General features: G+C 39.0%; 3 protein-coding genes and 2 pseudogenes across 4 annotated transcripts; 4 read left to right on the top strand and 1 right to left on the bottom strand.

Moving 5' to 3' along the window:
- LOC148740617 (uncharacterized) overlaps positions 1 to 18,876 on the top strand; it is a 1,045,961-nt pseudogene that overhangs the window by 143,868 nt on the left and 883,217 nt on the right.
- Positions 608 to 2,200, top strand: LOC148740627 (uncharacterized; annotated as a pseudogene).
- LOC148740628 (uncharacterized) lies at positions 3,614 to 4,683 on the top strand. The gene has a single exon (XM_088748799.1). The coding sequence runs from the start codon at positions 3,765 to 3,767 to the stop codon at positions 4,386 to 4,388; it is 624 nt and encodes a 207-aa protein (XP_088604925.1). The 5' UTR covers positions 3,614 to 3,764; the 3' UTR covers positions 4,389 to 4,683.
- LOC148740629 (uncharacterized) lies at positions 9,288 to 18,830 on the bottom strand. 2 transcript variants are annotated; one of them, XM_088748796.1, is made up of 5 exons: positions 18,739 to 18,830; positions 18,139 to 18,445; positions 15,417 to 15,585; positions 14,444 to 14,770; positions 9,288 to 11,418 (listed from the first exon to the last, which is right to left on the bottom strand). In XM_088748796.1, the coding sequence occupies exons 2-5, from the start codon at positions 18,227 to 18,229 to the stop codon at positions 10,797 to 10,799; spliced, it is 1,209 nt and encodes a 402-aa protein (XP_088604922.1). In that variant the 5' UTR covers positions 18,230 to 18,445; positions 18,739 to 18,830; the 3' UTR covers positions 9,288 to 10,796. The 2 variants fall into 2 exon arrangements, with proteins under 2 accessions (XP_088604922.1, XP_088604921.1); XM_088748795.1 differs by lacking the exon at positions 18,739 to 18,830 and having other exon boundaries at positions 18,139 to 18,717.
- LOC148740630 (uncharacterized) lies at positions 12,297 to 14,195 on the top strand. The gene has a single exon (XM_088748800.1). It carries the CDS (start codon positions 12,726 to 12,728, stop codon positions 13,299 to 13,301), a length of 576 nt encoding a protein of 191 aa, XP_088604926.1. The 5' UTR covers positions 12,297 to 12,725; the 3' UTR covers positions 13,302 to 14,195.

Genomic DNA, 18,876 nt, shown 5'->3' on the forward strand with positions numbered 1-18,876 from the left:
TTAACATTTTGGTACATTTCTTTGCCGTTCTCGGCAAAACAACAACGTGAAATAACCAAACTTTAGGTTTTCTCGAGAACGTGAGCGCATGACGGTTGATTTTTCTTTCTTTCTCCTTACTTTAACGCCGTTCGTAGTGATATAGTCCCGAATAGTTCGCCAGCATTTTCCAAGTGAAACACATCGGAATAACCTCGAAAGAGTTACAAAAACGAAAAGTTAGATTGCGACACGACGTTTTCGTTGCCGTCGCCGTCGTCGTTGCTAAAGCTCCTATTGTATAGACCGACAATAGTACTTTTCCCACGTGCTGATTGGCTAGTTCCGAAGTAATAGGCAAGCAATTATTTATCATCGGTAAATAGGTACACATTTACCTCGCTTGCTAAAAATCCACCCCTAATTACTTCCACTTTAGTTAATAATTGCCAAATGACGTGGAATGATACAAAACAGCGAACAAGTAGATTATTGCAGTCTTTTTCTCAGGGCCTCGGCAGCTTCCTACCGAAAAATTTAGCTAGGGCATCAAAAAGTTTCCCCTTGACGTAAGAATCAATCTTTGTGCTCAATAGAACAGCGGACTTGAAGACCATTGAGATACATTATGGCTGGCTCAAAATTTATGGTCAACGTAGCACAAGACAACGAATGTGAACAATTAACAGTCTTTCCACCGAGTGGAAATGACAGGCGTTTCGAAGTTCGCACGATTCCGGCATTTCATGTAAAATCGAACCCATACAGTGGAAGTCGTCATAAATGCGGCGGAATCATCATTTACGGGCGAAATGGCTTTGATGACTGGTACACTGCCAACGGAACACACTGCAAAAGTGGATATGTTGTTATCATGCAAACCGATACCGAAGAATTTCAAGGGTTGCAGAAAAAATGGCAGAATGAACCGGGAAAAGTACATGGCATCATCTACAAAAAAGCCTTCGGGGAATCATTCAACCAAGTGGGTGTCGGTGAAGGATTTGGAATCATAGATGGGGAGTTCAAGACAGTTTCCAACACCTTCCATCCTTATCGCAACGACGCTGCCCACCTAGCCTGCAGTGCCGGCGTATTTTGGGCGCACGAGTGCAAATTTTCGTATTAGGCCGCCATCTTAGATTTAGTAACTGTGGAGGATTGGGGCGAGGAAATATTTGCCGAGGGAATTTTTCCACTTAACACCTACTCCCTCGGCAATTATTTCCTCGCCCCAATCCTCCACAGTTACAAAATCTAAGATGGCGGCCTAATACGAAAATGTGCACTCGTGCGCCCAAAATATGCCGCACTGCAGGCTACTGCCCACCCGGACAAAGATGTACCACCACAACCTGGACAAAGACCATCATGATGGCGACGACTGCAACAGCGTGGAAATGTATCCAGAATGAAAAAGGTGTATAGAAAAGGTTGTTGATTGGTGGAAGAAAGCTGGATCCAACTTCCTTCAACGCCAGAATCATGCTGTTAAAAGTTTAGTTTCCTCTGATAAGTAGCGGTAAAGCCATACAGCTAAGTCTTAAAGTGCCTATGAAGTAAAACTTTTTTTTGCCCTGTTTGTTTGCTTATGTCTTGATAAACACAGCTAAGCGATTTTGACCGACCAAAAGAACTTTCTTGTATTATGTTTTGAATCTCAAAGTTTGGATTTTGCAATCTGAAATGGGTCCATTTTGCACGCGGTCAAATCTCATCTTACAAAGGAAGTGACGTAGTAGGTGGTTCTGAAGACGACAAACAAAAGCGCTAGAACCACCAAAAGCGCTAGAACCACCAGCTACGTCATCAGAGCCAAACTCATTCCCAGTTTCCGGAGACACCGATAACGTCTAATTTAGGGACTTCGAGCCACCAAAAAGCCGATTTAAATTTCTTTTCTTGAAATTTCTTTTGTCATTCCTTAATAAGGACATAATCAGCTACAAAATTATACAAAAAAATTTTTACTTCATAGGCACTTTAAAGCTGTAGCAGCTTAAAGACACTGAACATTTGTAATTTTTTTGCTAATGTGTATGGCATGATGCAAGTTCAAGCATATTGGTCTCTTTTTCTATTTGTGTGATAGGGATACGTCCTACAAAGTAGGCAAGTTCTGGTAGGTCGAGCTCCTTCGCGAGTTGGTTTTTTGGCATACACGTATAACTTTTGTACTTTATGATCATTTGTTTTTAATAAAAGCCTGTAAATCACTTGATGTTATATGATAGGGAATTCTTTGCAACAACATTTCAATCAAAAGCGATTTTCATATTTTTATTATTGCCTTCAAGTTCAAGGCTGTACAGCCCGTTGACAGAGGTTCAAATCGATAGAGACAAATCTTTCAAAACGCATCTTCCAATATCTTCTCGAAGATCCTCCCTCATCCTTCCTCAAGTACTGAAGTTAACCATAAGTCCTTCACTTTTTGTTTTGGTTCTTTTGATTTTTTTTTTTTTTTTTTTGCATTTTTATATCTCCAAAGGAATTTGATCGTAGTGAGCACGTCATTGGGTCCAATATTTTAGTGACTTTCGCTCTTAGCATGTTCGAATAGAGAAAAATAATTTCACGCCATCGAAAAAATGAAGTGCGAGTTTCAAGAAATGTAATTACGAATTAGAAAAATTAAAATCAGGAAAAAATCTCATTTACACAAATTCTAAGATACTCGAAAGAACTAAATCAATCAAAATACGTATTAGAAAACATCACATACTTAGGTAAAGGGTACTTTTCACACACGCTGATTGGCTAGTTTGGAAGTTAATGGCATGTACTATTCATCTCCAAGAAGCCAAAAAGATAAAATAGCGTGTTAAGAGTTGAATTTCTGACTCATTTCTGGTATATTGACAGAAAAAAAACAGATCTTGTCGGTTTTTTGTTTGGACTGTACTAAAACAATTATTCACCTCAGTATCGGTGAAATGGGTGGATATTGGCCTCGCTCGCTAAAAATCCACCCCTAATTACTTCCACCTCGGTGAATAATTGCTAAATGACATGGAATGATTTTTTTTCAAAACAGCAGGTAAGTTATTAACAAACTGTTTCTTGGGTCCTCGGCAGCTTCCTACCGAACAATATATCTAAGACATCAAACTTTGACGTAAGAATCATACTCTGCGCTCAGTGCTGTTTTGCGCGCACGCTCATTGGCTAGTTCCAAAGTGATAGGCAAGCACTATTTATCTCCGAGCAGGCGAAAAGACAAAATCGCTAGCCTAGAGTTACATAGAATTCGAGCAGTCCCTCCTCTTCAGCGAAGTCTACAGCGCAAGTAAAAAAATAAGAATCATTAAAAAAAAAATTGATGTTGGCGCGCGCGCTGCTGAACCCTTGGAGTGACGTCATGCACGGCGGGAGCTCCATGACTGAGGTACCTCACTCATGGAGCTTCTGCAGCGCATGAGCACCACTCCAAGAGTTTCCTGCGGCTCACTATGAGCATTTTTTTTACACCGTTTGCCCTTTTTTTTCAACTCGTGCAACGGAATTCGCTGAAAACAATTTTTCACCTCAGTATCAGTGAAATAGATACATATTTACCTCGCCGTAATTCGCTAGTTAAAAATCCACCCCTAATTACTTCCACTTCAGTGAATAATTGCCAAATGACATGGAATGATACAAAAGAACGAACGAATAGATTATTGCAATCTTTTTCCAGAGGCCTTCACCGGAATCTTACCAACAATTTATCTAGGTCATCAAAAAGTTTCCCTTTCTTTGACGTGAGAATCAATCAGCTGACTCGAAGACCACTGAGATACACTATGGCTGGGTCAAAATTTATGGTTAGCATCGCACTAGACAGGGAAGGTGAACACTTCACAGTCCTCCCACCAAATGGAAATGACAAGCGTTTCGAAGTTCGTACGATTCACATTTCATGTAAATCGAACCCATACAGTGGAAGTTGTCATAAATACGGCGGAATCATCATTTACGGGCGAAACGGCTCTGATGACTGGTACACTGCTAATGCAACACACTGCAAAAGTGGATATGTTGTTATCATGCAGACCGACACTGAAGAATTTCAAGAGTTGCAGAAAAAATGGCATGAAGAACCAGGCAAAGTACATGGCATCATCTACAGAAAAGCCTTCGGGGAATCATTCAACCAAGTGGGTGTGGTCGGTGAAGGATTTGGAATCATAGATGGTGAGCTTAAGACAATTTCCAACACCTTCCATCCCTATCTCGACGACGCGGACCACGGCCAACCGAACAAAGACCCCCGTTCCGACTGCAAGCGCGTCGACAGCTTGGAAATGCATCCAGAATCAAAAAGGTGCGTAGAAAAAGTTGTTGAATGGTGGAAGAGAGCTGGATCCAACTTCCTTGAACGCCAAAATCATGCTGTTAAAAGTTTAGTTTCTTCTGATAAGGAGTGAAGCCATACAGCTAAGTTTTAGAACTGCGGCAGCTCAAAGACGCTAAACATTCATGTCATTTTTTACTAACGCGTATGATATAATGGAGGCTCAAGCTTAGTGGCCAATTTTTCTGTTTGTGTGATATGGATACGTGCTGCAAGGATTAATGAACTTCTAGTAGGTTGAGCTCCTTCGTGAGTTGGTTTTTAGGCATACATGCATAACATTGTACTCTTTGATCAAATTTCTTTTTTCAGAAGGCCTGTTAATCAGTGGATGTTACATTAAAAGGAATTTTCGTGTCTTTATTATACCCTGAAGTTCAAGGTTGTAGCCTGCCGACAAAGGTTCTAACCGATCGAGACGGATCTTTCAAAACGCATCTTCGAATCTCGAAGATCCTTCCTCATTTTTCCTCCTGTGTTGAAAATTACTTTATACCCCTCACTTTCTCAGTTTTGTGTTTTTTCTTCTGTTTTGTTTTGTTTTTGTGCATTTTAGGACTTCCAAACAGATTCAATCGTAGCAAGCGCTTCATCAGGTCCAATATTTTGATGACTTTCGCTCTTAGCATATTCAAGAAGAGAAAAACAATATCACGACATTCGAAAGAATGAGGTTAAGAATTCGAAAAAATGTAATTACGAATTCAAAAAAACCAAAGCAGAAAAAACAAATCTTATTTACACAAATTTTAAGGAACTCGATATAACCAAATTAATCATAATACGGAATAGTAAACATCACACAGGTGAATGATGCTTTTCGCACACGCTGATTGGCTAGTTTGCAAGTGATTAGCAAGTACTATTCACCTCCGAGATACCAGAGAGATATAATCGTGTGTCAAGAGTTGAATTTCCGACCATTTCTGGTGCATTGACAGAAAAAAATGGATTTTTTTTCTGGTGTTTGTGTGGACTGTACTAAAACAATTATTCACCTCAGTATCGGTGAAATGGGTGGATATTGGCCTCGCTCGTTAAAAACCCATCCCTAACTACTTCCACCTCATTAAATAATTGCTAAATGACATGGAATGATTTGTTTTCAAAACAACAGGTAAATTATTGACAACCCGTTTCTCGGGGCCCTCGGCAGCTTTATACCGAACAATGTAACTAAGACATCAAACTTTGACGTAAGAATCAATCTTTATGCTCAGTGCTGTTTTGCGCGCACGCTCATTGGCTAGTTCCAAAGTAATAGCCAAGCACTATTTGTCTTACCGAGCAGCTGAAAGGACAAAATCGCAAGTCTAGAGTTACATAAAATTCGAGCAGTCCCTCCTCTTCAGCGAAGTCCGTGGCGCGAGTCTAAAACGAAATCAGTTAAAAAAAAAATTGATGTGAGCGCGCTGCTGAACCCTTGGAGTGACGTCATGCACGGCGGGAGCTCCATGACTGAGGTGCCTCACTCATGGGGCTCCTACAGCGCATGAGCACCACTTCAAGAGTTTCCTGTGGCGCGCTAACAGCAAATTTTTTTACACTGTTTGCCTTTATCTTTTTTGACTCACGCAACAGACTTCGCTGAAAAGGAGGGGACTGCTCGTAATCGATTTTTTTTTTCCAGGCATACATGTATTACTTTTGTACTTTATGATCTTTTTTTTAAATAGATATAAAAAGTCTGTGAATTACTGGATGTTACATCGAAAGGAATTCTTTCAAGATTTCCGATCAAAAGCGATTTAATATTTTAATTATTGCCTTCAAGTTCAAGGTTGTAGCTTGGTTAGAGAGGTTCAAACCGGTAGAGATGAATCTTTCAACACGCGTCTTCGATTATGTTATCAAAGATCCTCCCTAATTCTTCCTCAAGTGCTAAAGTTAACCAAATACCCTTTACTTTTTATGCTGTAATTTTATTTTGTTTTTTGTTTGCATCAGTAGCACTTCCAAATGAATTCGATCGTAGCGAGCACGTCAGCAGGTCCAATATTTTAATGACTTTCGCTCTTAGCATATTCAAAAAAAGGAAAAACAATATCACGACATGGAAAAAATGAGGTTACGAATTCGAAGAAATGTAATTATGAATTCGCAAAAGCACTGAGAGAAGACAAATCTCATATTCACAAATTTTAAGATACTCGATAGAACCAAACCAATCACAATACGTAATAGTAAACATCACACAGGTGAATGGTGCTTTTCGCACACGCTGATTGGCTAGTTTTCAAGTGATTAGCAAGTACTATTCACCTCCGAGAAGCTAGAAAGACAAAATCGCTTGTCAAGAGTTGAATTTCGGATCCTTTTCTGGTGCATTGACCGAATAGATGGATTTTTTTTTTCTGGTGTTTGTGTGGAGTGTACTGATTACAACCAATTAGTCACCTCATTATCGGTGAATATTGGCCTCGCTCGTTAAAAATCCACCCATAATTACTTCCATTTCAGTGAATAACTGCTAAATGACATAGAATGATTTGTTTTCAAAATGGCGAGAAAAATTATTGACAACCTGTTTCTCGGGACCCTCGGCTGCATCCTACCAAACAATTTATATAAAAGGTTTCAAAAGGTTTCCCTTTCTTTAACGTAAGAAGCAATCTTTTTCCTCAATCGATCAGTTGACTATCGATCGATACATCACGGCGGAGTCACAACTCAAGGCCAATGTAGCGCTAGACAGTGAAGAAGAGAACTTCACGGGATACCCACCAACCGGTAATGGCAGGCCTTTCGAAGTTCACTCATACCGCATTTTGTATAAATCAGACAAAAGACGACGGAATTATCATTTACGGGCGAAATGGCTATGGTACACTGCCAACGGAACACACTGTCTTGTTCCATCTTTGCTTCCTAGGAATGTTTGATTACTGAATTCTGTCATTTCTTAGAATAATTTTTTTTCACGTGCTCTCCTTTCATACTTCTGTAAGCAATTCACGAACTCACTTCTGACAAGAAAATGGATCCGAACCAGTGATTTGTTTATCGAAGTTTCTACTGTGAGCACGTTTCAAATTTGGAATGTGTTCCCTACTTTATGGCCTTTTGCCTTCTCCAAGAAGCGGTCATCATACGGTTTCACATTTCATTGTGGGCCAAGGCGAGAGTGTTGAGGTTTCTTTACGCGTAGACTGTTCGCACTTGCAGAAATGTAGACTACAATACAATACAATATTCTTTATTTAACGAAGGTGACGTAATTAACCCTTAAAGTGCTACTGAAACGAAATTTTCGTATCTGAGATTTTCGCTCTAACCTGTAGTTTTGAATATGCTGATCATCAAGAGATAGTTTGCTTTGGCCAAAAAGAAGCGAAAGGTATCTTTTTTAACCGTTCAAATCAAAAATTTTACACAAAACCATGTCCGGGCTCTGGTACCGAGCGAAATGGATTGATGACGTCACTGGTTGTGTTCACTCCGATAGCGTGGTTTATTTCACTCACTGTTTGTTTGTATTCGTGGGCGAAGGAGATGGCAGATATTGAAGTTTTGTCAAGTGAATCTTCTTCTGAACGAAGCGAAGTTGTCTCCAGTAGCGAAGAGGAAGATGGTGGCGTAAAAAGGGGTTGACAGGCCTATACGACTCCTCGGCGTGTGTTTAGAGTAGCCTATTCAAAGTTTAGCCCTCACGAGTATGTCTTTGAGCGACCGCCCTCTTTGATACGAGCGGCGGATTTTTGTATAGTTCGCTCAGTAGTGGTTGTGTTTCTCTTAAATGCCAGTTTTTCATGAAAATTTGCTTTATGTGTGGCATTGAGTACGCACATCAGGGATTGCGTCTTGTTCGAATCGTTCGCCTTTGTAGATGTACAGCTATTTTTTTGACTGTCTCGATCGTTATGTTGTCTTGATTGCTTTCAGCTTGCGCCACGCGCGCTGACTCGATCGTACTACAGTTCTTAGTGTTCAGTGTTCCAGCCGTTTTGGCTCGTTTTCTTTTCTTTATTTCGGTATTAAAACGACCGATTTCACGTTCATAGAAGCACATGATCGCCTTTACTGTTTCTTGCTCCGCGTTGTTAAGGATTTGCTTTATCTCGTTTTTGAAATCCTCGTCTGCTCTTATTTTGGCCCTCGCCCTATATTGTAGGGATTCTGGGCATGTTCTGCTAGGCATTTGGTACAGAGGGATTTGTTCGTTATCCTCAGACTTGCCGAGTAGATCATCTTCGGTGGCGGTGTCGTATGAGGCTTCCATGTTTACTTCAGTCTCTGAATGGCATTGCTTTGGCCCAGGGCGTTTAGTAGCCCATCTGCCATTATAATGTCTTTCGACATTGTCTGTAGATGGTCAGGCAAGACCGCGGTTTCGATCCTAATCTTGTGGATCTCGTCAGTTGCCGATTAACTAAATAGACTGGTAGAGATTCGTTATCAGTCGGGAATTTTGCTCCCTATCCAGGCGAATCTCTCGCAGATAGCCAAGATGCCGATGTGGCCGCCGATGAAGAAGAAGAGGATGGCATTTTGCCCGAAATCCTCTTTTTCGGCTTCCCAACATGCAAGCCACACTCCATGCTTTTACCCTTCTTTCACAGAAGTACACAACCAGTGACGTCACAGGGCTGTTTTGGCCGTGCCAAGATGGCCGCCAATTTTGATCTCAGCCGGTCAACTTCGAATGGTTAAAAATGTACTTTCCGCTATGCGTTGGCCCAAAAAAAAGTACACAGCGTTTGCAAATAACGTTCAAACTCTATTATATTGCAAAAATCTCGGATATGAAAATTACGTTTCAGTAGCACTTTAATGAGTTTTCTAACTTTCGGCCTTCACAACAACCCCCCCATCCCACCCCAGGGGAGGGCATCCATCACACAGTAATCTCGTGCGCGGGAAATTAACGTCTCCCACCCCAACCCTGCAGGAGACGGGACCTCCATTTATTCGTCCCTATCCGAGAAGACTAGGATATTGTCATGTACTGAGACACAACATTCTAGCTCGGTGGTTGAACTCGATCATAATTTATTTCCCATGAATCTCATGATTCATCACGTCATATACGTAATACACATCAAATATCTACCCATTTCTTGATGTTTTTGAAAGGCAGCAAATTATTCTCAAATATTTTAAGACCTTGAGTGTTGGTCCGGCCGGGACTCGAACCCTCGACCTCTGGCACAACAGTCCAGCGTACTTTCCATTGGGCTAACTGGGCGGCGGTCAAGAATGAACCCTTTACAGCCTAACATCAATATGCATATTCTCCATACTGTTCTCTATGCGTTACCTAAGGTGTTGACAAAGAGAATTTTATTAACAATCAAGAGCTTCTTTGGTTAATGATCACTTTCTTTATTCTTGTGACCTTAATGTGTGATTCAGGGGTGATGTCGTAATCAGGAATAAGATACTAGTCACTCCTAGGGACCTACATTTAATGTACGCAGTTTAGACAAATATCGACTCTTTGGTTATAATTTTAGTTAAGAAATAAGTTTTGAAATTTTTAAGCGGCTGTATATGTATTCATTTATACTGGCTTCTGAAGCAAAACACGATTCCCTGTACTGACTTAAGTATTTCTTAATTCCTTTCACTGCTTACATCTAAAAATCGGCGACTTTGATATTTTACGAACGTTTTTATCAGGAGGCAATAGAAAACATCCGAACTCAATCAAAGATTCACAAATATTTGGGAACGGTAAAAAGGAATAAAACAGAAACAAAAGGTTTGGAAAAATGATTAAAGTTAGCGTGTGCCCTGCTCTAGAGGCCTGAACAGAATGGGTTTGTGATTTCGTACAAGGTTTACTAAAAGTGTCCGCTTTCCAAGGTGTCTAAGAAAACCGATTGTAAACGGAAAATTTCCCATTTCTAATTACTTTTCCACCTAAAGACGTATCAAGAAAAGTGGCTCAAATTTGATAACAATAGGCTTTGTTAGACAAGCGAAAAATGACCCTATATGGCCATTTTTGAACAATGGCGGAACAGCTTCAGAACACTCGAGGGATTTGTCGAAGTTTCCGATTAGCATACGAGCGGGAAACTTAAACGCCCGGAAAGACTAGACTTTAGTTTAGAACTATGACGACTTTAGTTTAGAACTATGACAGTTTCTGGAGAAAGATTTATAACGAGATAGGTGGTCTGAATGAGACACAACGTATTTTGAATTCTCTATGTGTGCATTGCCACATTATCGGTTAATTTTTTCCTGGAGTAGACCATTGAGAGTTGACTCGACGAGACAAATTTACGCTACCCACTTCTCCGAAACAGCTAAATCAGCGTTTAATTTTCCCTTGGGGTACTCCGGTGACAATTTACCTGTCGTGTGCAAATATGCGCTACCTACTCTTCCAAAATAGCTTAATTGTGATGCCAAAATTTTTTTTCCGATTAGCAACGAACTTTTTCGCGTCGCTTTGCGCAACTCGTAGAATGGTCTCAATCCGAAAAAAATTAAATAAATAAATAACTTATTAAATCAAACATTTTAATTTTTTTTAAACTTGAAGAGTTGCTTGGCTTCTCTGAAGCAACGGGATCAACTGTCGGGGACGGGGCAGACTTTTTATCAGAGAATCCTCCGAATTTCCCGCCTGCCGTGTCTCGCTCCCCTCCGCAAACCCCTCGTCCTGTTCTTTTACTTCATGATGTGATCTCTTATGTTTCTTTTTCTTCTTGTGCCTTCGCCCGTCGTGGACGCTCTCCTCCGGATCTGTTCTGATGCTCTGACCACTGTGGACTGGCATCGGTGTTGGGACACGTTCCCTTTCATCTTCTTCCAACTGACGACTGGTCACTGCAGGCGTCAAAGTTGAAGTATTTTCTCTGCTTTGTTTAACTCTCTTTTTTCTTTTCCTCGTTAAGTCGCGACTTTCGTTATTTTCAACCTGTTCTTGTTGATCGCTGTTCGGATAGACCTCTCCAGTTTTGGGATTTTTTCGTTTCTTCCTTCTGGTATCCCCCTGAGTGACTGTTATTGATACATCCCCTTGAACAGTGCTCTCCGCTGGAAGACGTTCCTCTTTGTGACTGGCTTTGGGAGATTTTGAAATGTCTTCACGTAGCGTCTTCATAGCTTGCTTTCTCCTTTCAGTGTCTATCGCTTTCCGTTTTTTCTCGCTGTCAGGAAAAACCAATATAGAGATGATTATGAAAATGTAACAGATGAAATCATGACAATAACAAGATATTTATATCATCATTCCAGAAAGTCTATGTCTATGAAATTTCGAAACTTCAGGAGCTGAGTAATCGTTACTCTAGAAGAAATGCTCTCAAAGTTCGGACATCCAACGAGTTTAAGGCGCTCTTCCCAACAGTGTCAAAAATTGTTCGGAAAGATCCTGACATAAGGATTGTCTTTAACTCTTTCAAAATATAAGGTTACTTTAGCTTTGAAGACCCTAAATCCGAATGCCTTTTACCTATGCAGGATCTAACTCCTTTTACATTGACCAGAGAGACAACTCGCCAACTTTCCAAAGAGGCGAAGGAACATCTATTGACTGACAAATATTCGCATATTCACAAGCACTTGTTTCCTCTTCCAAGTTGTTGGCAAAAATGTTTGGCTGAGTCCTTTCAAATTCTTGACCCAGCCGAAACCGCTTACTTCCTTAAATCAAAGGAAGTAATAAACCGACAATGGCCGCTTGCGCTCGCTCCGTTCATCATGACCTCGATCCAAATATTTTTCCTTATGGCCAACACACTCAAGTCAATAAGAGCACTTGCAACCATGCCCATGCAATTTTAACGCTAACTGTCATTTCAAATACTGTCATCTAATTTGAAATGTTAACCCGGCCAATTTTAATGTTACGAGTAAGTGTAAAAACATACAAATGATGATGGCATGACTCGAGTCGCCGAAATATGTCTTTACAAAAGAGACTTATCGTAATTTTGAAGGATCTATTGATTCTACTCTTGTCACGAAGTTACGGATGTATAAAGAACATTCTTAACTTCCTGTTTGCGAATACTGACCACTGCGACTTCCTCAATTACAACTAAGACCCCGTCCACCCGTATCCGGATATTTTCGAAAACGGATCCGAAATTTTTTCCTCCGTATTCGAAAACATTCGCGTCCACACGAATAAGATAAATCTCCGTTTTTAAAAATCTACAGTCTGGAGAGCGTATTCAAAAATCTCTGTTTTTGTTGCCAAAAACGCTGTTTACGTGTGGACGAGAAGTGCAAACGGAGAAAAAAACTCTCCGTTTCGAAAACATCCGAATACGTGTGGACGGGGTATAACGCAACTATGGGATGCAAACGAATCACGCGAGGTCACGTTTCTCAACATTGTAAGCTGTTCCGCTGGGCTTTGGGAAGTTTTCCACTTAGGGAGGCTTTCCATTTTTCAACGCAGGAATAAATATCTGTTTGTGATCAATTGATCTCATAGGCAGACTAAAAAATGTCACACTTTGCTGCATACGTAGAAGGAGAAGAAGAAAACAATTGCTTCATGGTCTTTCCACGAGGTAGTGGCAAGATTTTCATTGTTTACACGATCCACATTTCGTGCAAATCAAACCCATACAGCGGAAGTCGTCATAAATACGGCGGAATTATCATTTACGGGCGAAATGGCCTTGATGACTGGTACACTGCCAACGGAACACATTGCAAAAGTGGATATGTCGTTATCATGCAAACCGACACCGAAGAATTTCAAGAGCTGCAGAAAAAATGGCCGAATGAACCGGGCAAAGTACATGGCGTCATCTACAAAAAAGCCTTTGGTGAATCGTGCAACGAAGAGAACGTGGTCGGTGAAGGATTTGGAATCATGCATGGTAAGTTCAAGATCATTTCAGGCGCTCTAAACCCTTCTCACGGCGACGATTACCACGATGACAGCTGGGAAATGCATCCACATTCAACAAAGTGTGTAAAGAAAGTGGTCGAATATTGGAAGAGAGCTGGATCTAACTTCCTCCAATGTCAGAATCATTCGGTTAAAAGTCTACTGACCTCTGACGATGACTGAAACTATACAACAGACATGAAAAATGTCTGAGTTTTAAAACGGCAGGTTTGAGACACTGAATTCATGTGTATTCATGTCATTATGTTGCCAGTATGTAGGCTATGATGCTCTCGTTGTATGATAAATGTATTTCATTAGATGTTTTCGTATGTAGTATCGCTGAGTGCTGTATTTTGACGAGCCCGTTGGGTCCGTAGGGCCCGTTGGGCGAGTCAAATTACAAATAAATAGTAAAAATAGTCAGCACTGAATACTTCACCCAAACTGCTTTATTTCATATATTCATTTCTTACAAGGTGGGAAAAGCAAAGCAGATAGTGATATTTGCAATCGATTTGCGCGTTATTTGTACTTTACCGAGTGGAGTATTAGAGAATTAGAACAAATTGTCACTTTTATAGGCATTTTCAGTCCATGTATGCCATATGGAAAATAAACTGCAACTGCAAATATCACGAAAGCTGTAAATTAATCATCACTTGTATTGGCATTTTCATTCTATGTATGACGTATGAAAACTAAACTGCAACCGCTGGCCTCAGAGGGAAGGGGAGGTTTCCCTCTCAAGTTAATCACGGCCATCAATCACAACATAGTCATATTCATCATCCAGCCAGTGATATTGAAATAAGTAAGTTATATTTTCCCCTTGCATCACATACATGGAAAGAAATGGTCTTTGCAGGTGAGCTGTGATTAAAACAATTGCAGGAAAGTTGCCTGAAAAATTTCAGGCTTTTGGTGGGTTTGAAAACTTTGCCTTCCAGGCACTAGTTGGGTGTTACTATCTACTGAACTATAAAGGCACAAGTTGGGAGTGGGGCAAATTTAAGAAGGAACTTCCTTCACGGGACAGAATTTACAATGAAATGAAATAAATGACCTTTTGAGAAATGGATGATCTACCCGTAATTAAATCATTTGATTGTGTAAGCTGCAAACAAAGCAATTGTAGAATAGAAGCCTAGCAAATTCAGGCTACAAAAGGATTCAAACTCATGCCTTCTGGATAATAGTTAGCACTTTCTCAATTTGCCTGAATTTTGTCAGGATTTTTTTCTGAAATTACTTTTATTAATTGCAACCTATGTACAAAGATCATTTTCTTAACAAGTGATATAATTTCAAACATTGAGACATACCTGGAACAGTGAAGGCAACAAGCTACAACACACAGGATGACCAACACAGAAAAGCTGATTGGAATCATAATATAGTTTAATTTATTATCACTTCTGCCTCCTGATTTGGTGTTCAGCGTCACTGATTTGATTTCAACTCCTACCACAGATGAAATGTTGTGCTTGAAATCTTGTACAATTTTCTTGAGAGTTGTTCCTGGAACCACACTGTGGCTATCTTGTTGAGTGTCACTTCCATCTGGTAATGTCACAAACAGCTGGATTGAAACATCATTTTTTTCTTGTTTGGGAGATTCAGCCAACTTTGCATTTTTGGTGGTAAATTTTCTGAAAATAATCATCAGCTGTTAAGCTTTTCGGGCAAGTGAGTGAAACAATCACTGGGGACTACTTACAAGAAGTTTACAGAGAAGATTAATTTTAATCAAGTGTCAAAAAACCAAAACAAAAAGTATAATCATTGTTAACTACTCAGTTCTGTAAAACAAAAGATTCTTTATTCGTGCACACACTAATCCAAGTAATAAAAATGTAGAGTCAAAATTCCCCTGTTTTATACCTGCAGGCATTTTGCATATAATTACGGTCACACTACAATGTACACTAATTAGCAACGATTCTGTTGTGATCAAACTAAATGGCAGCGTGAATTTCTGATTGTGCAACAATCATAACAGCCACTCAGAGTCAAAGTTTACAATGACTCTTATGAGCCAATGAGTGGCAAAAATAAAAGAAAAGCAATGTGTGGGAAACTTATCATAAACTGAACTGCTTTTTGTCTTAGTTCTGCATCTCAATTTTTAAGGTAGTGGTGCAATGTTCATGCTATCCTAGATAAACATTTTTTTTACCTCAATTAGAAATTTGTCTATGGAGAGGAAAACAACTGAACTTCATTTCAAAACGCTCTTGAAAAACAGAAGTTCCACTGTGATTTTTATTTTGGAAATCTCCATTTCCCCCACAATACCTTGAGTCATTCCAGAAATTCAAAGAACACTGGTTGGGACTAGAAGAGCAGTACAAGTTAACAGCATCCACTGTGCTTTTCTGAAGAAGTAATGTTTTATTTCCAGCATTCCAATCAGATATGGTAACATCTTCAAATAACAATGCAACTTTGTTCTTTTGTATATCATCTGTAAGATTGGAAATTTGAGATTAGCTGATAAAATATAGAGAGTGCATAATAAAATGATATACTGATGATCGCAGTTCTAGAAAACAAAGCTCACTGAATTTGGCTCACCATGGGAGAAAGGTATTATCATTTTCACCCTAAAGTACTTGGAGATATCAACTTATGACTTCTCCTTACAATATAAGTACATTGCAAAGCAGACAGGTAATGAGAATTAAATACATATGATGCACCATCCTTGCAGTAGATAGCGCTATTTATGCAATAGCGAAAATCAGACCTGAAAAAAATCAGGCCTGTACGGGACTCGAACCACTGACCTCTGCGATACTAGTGCAGCGCTCTACCAATTGAGCTAACAAGCCAACTGGGAGCAGGCCGCTAAGTTGATTCGTAATAAACCTGTGAAAGTGATAAATGAGATACAATGAATACATGAAGTTCATATATTTTTTTTTTTTTTTTTTAATAAATAGCCCTATCTACTGCGAGGATCGTGCATCATACGTATCTAATACCGCAGTTCAAAAAATATATGAACTTCATGTATTCATTGCATCTCATCACTTTCACAGGTTTATTACGAATCAACTTAACAGCCTGCTCCCAGTTGGCTTGTTAGCTCAATTGGTAGAGCGCTGCACTAGTATCGCAGAGGTCAGTAGTTCGAGTCCTGTACAGGCCTGATTTTTTTCAGGTCTGATTTTCGCTATTGCATAAATAGCGCTATCTACTGCGAGGATCGTGCATCATACGTATCTAATACCGCAGTTCAACAAAATATATGAACTTCATGTATTCATTGTATCTCAATGAGAATTAAGTAAAATATCACCTAGGAGACAATTTCTGATGTAGTACTAATTCTGAGAGTTAAAATCAAAAGAAATGATTGGGTTGCATAAGGTCAATTCAAATTAAGGTATTTGGTAGTAAAAGGGGCTCACTGACAAGTAACCAGGAATTGTAGAAAACTTACGTCTGGATTTGAAATTTGTGGGTTCAAGTTACCGCAGTTGGGATACCAAAGTTTCTTTCAAAGTACATATTTAGGGAGAGGGGTCAGTTTAAGTGGCTAACTGTGAGATCTTGCAGTTATTGAAAGAAATGCATTAAAAACTTTAATTATCTTTACTGTCTAATTATCTTTAGGCTCCCTAATTATCTTTACTGTCAAATCCTTTCACCTTGATTATAACAGAGTGTAATAATTACTAGCTCTCAGAAATATCTCAATCACAGTGCTTCAAACAAGAATTTTTTAAATTTTCAATAGAAGTGCTTGTCTAGGCAGCATGCGATTCAGTAACGGTGCCACGTTTTAACACACGTTTTAAGACTCTGTTGCAAATAGAGGCTCTGTGCTTTGGAATACCCTGACTTCTCAATATACTGTTCTTGTTGATGCAAGCTGTCATGAACTTGCCGAAAAAACTCAAAACTTCAGAACTTTTAAGGTCGTTAAATTCAATGTAGTATCAGCATCAACCGCTTGTTTTGAACTTGAAGATTTTGTACACATCTAAATGTAAATTGATTGTTTCAATGTTGCACTTATGGCATTCAATACGCTTTAATTTGCTTTAATTCTATTTAATGTTTAGCTGTATTTGATTTTAATTAAGTAGTATTTTATTGTACACGACCCCACAAGCTTTTAGCTTTCATACATATTGTGTATAAATAAAGATAACCAACAAACCCAACCAAGTATCTCGAGTGGTGTGATTTGTTTGTTTGTTCATTTGTTTATTTTTTCAATTGATATTATAAGCTTTATTATATTCAACTGTCACCTTCATGAGTCAAAATTCATATATTGTAAGTTAAATTAATGCAATGTGAATGCTTTCCATTGAAATTAGTCTCAGAATTAGATTGTGATCAACAGATACAGGGAATGAAATATGTCACATATCCCTTTAACTCCCATGCGTGACCAAGACAGAACTTCTCACAATATCAATACAATATCAAGCAGACAAGTACTGAGAAAAAGGAGAAAGAAAATAAGGGATCATCTGTTGATCCAATACCAAATTCTCCAAACTTACATCATTAGAATTGTATGGCAGACAGTAAGGAGAATTTTTTGTGAGATCTTGGGAGTGAAAGTCTCACCAAAATTGCATTGAGGTTACACTGAATTGGAATTCAAAATAGTACTTTTAGAAGTACATAACATGAAAAGGACTTCTGTACAATAAAAAAATTAGGTACCACATGATGATTAGTATGTGCTAACTGATGAAAACAAGAAGACTTACTTAGAGATCTTCACTGTTAGCTTTATAAATTAATTTCAAATGCACGAACTGATATCTGTAATTCTTTCTTAAATTTACAATTTATCTGGTAATCTAACAAAAAATGGCTATGATGTGAACAAATTTCACATTAAAGCCTTAATCTAGAATTTTCTTTTCGTGAAAATGGTTGAAAATCCGGAAAAAAACAGATTTGTTTTGACACAAGTCAGCAAGGAAACAGGAACTTGTTGATAGAAAGCAATCAATTTTGACATCGCTGTAAAAATGACAAACAAACTTACCCAACAACTCACTGCTATTGACCACAATAGAGACGAGTGGAAGCGCAATGAATAGCCACACTCCGGACTCTTGAATAATTCGCAAAAACATCGTTTCAACGGAAAACTTTTAACTCTCCAGAGGCTTCATTTCACAATACGTACCGATCAATCACAAGTTTTAAATTCGATTACACACGCGACATCGAGATGAAGTTAAATTGTTCCTTTTCTATACAAAAACAGAATGGATTGTTTGATCGCTTGAAAACTTTTTGATCTGTAAATTTCCACCATCGATGAAATTAATTTCGCTCTATCACCGTTCCTTAGAAACACAACAGAGATAGTAATAAATTACTTGGCAACAGAAAAGCGTTAGTGGCAACAATATTGCTATAAGAATTGTCACTGCAGCAGGAGATTAACTTCCGAAAACAATTGTTTTACAAACGATCACTAGACAAACCAAAGTTTAGAATATTCATGAATGAATATTGAGGTCACACTTCTCTCATTGCCATTCGCTAGTTGCCATAGATTACATGAATAAAATGTTTTAGCTTAAGTACAAGGACAGGTGAATCAGCTGTTTTGATAAAATATATTATTCATGATCACCTGTGCTCTTTGACTCTCCCTTTGATATGCAAATTTAATTGACAACTGCATATTCAACAGTGAATCCGCCGAGAATCCGCCGTGAATCCGCCATTTGTTGCCTGCTGGCTCATCATATAGCCAGCGGATGATAGCTCG

Source organism: Stylophora pistillata, chromosome 2 (genome assembly GCF_964205215.1).
Source record: "Stylophora pistillata chromosome 2, jaStyPist1.2, whole genome shotgun sequence".
NCBI lineage: Eukaryota > Metazoa > Cnidaria > Anthozoa > Scleractinia > Pocilloporidae > Stylophora > Stylophora pistillata.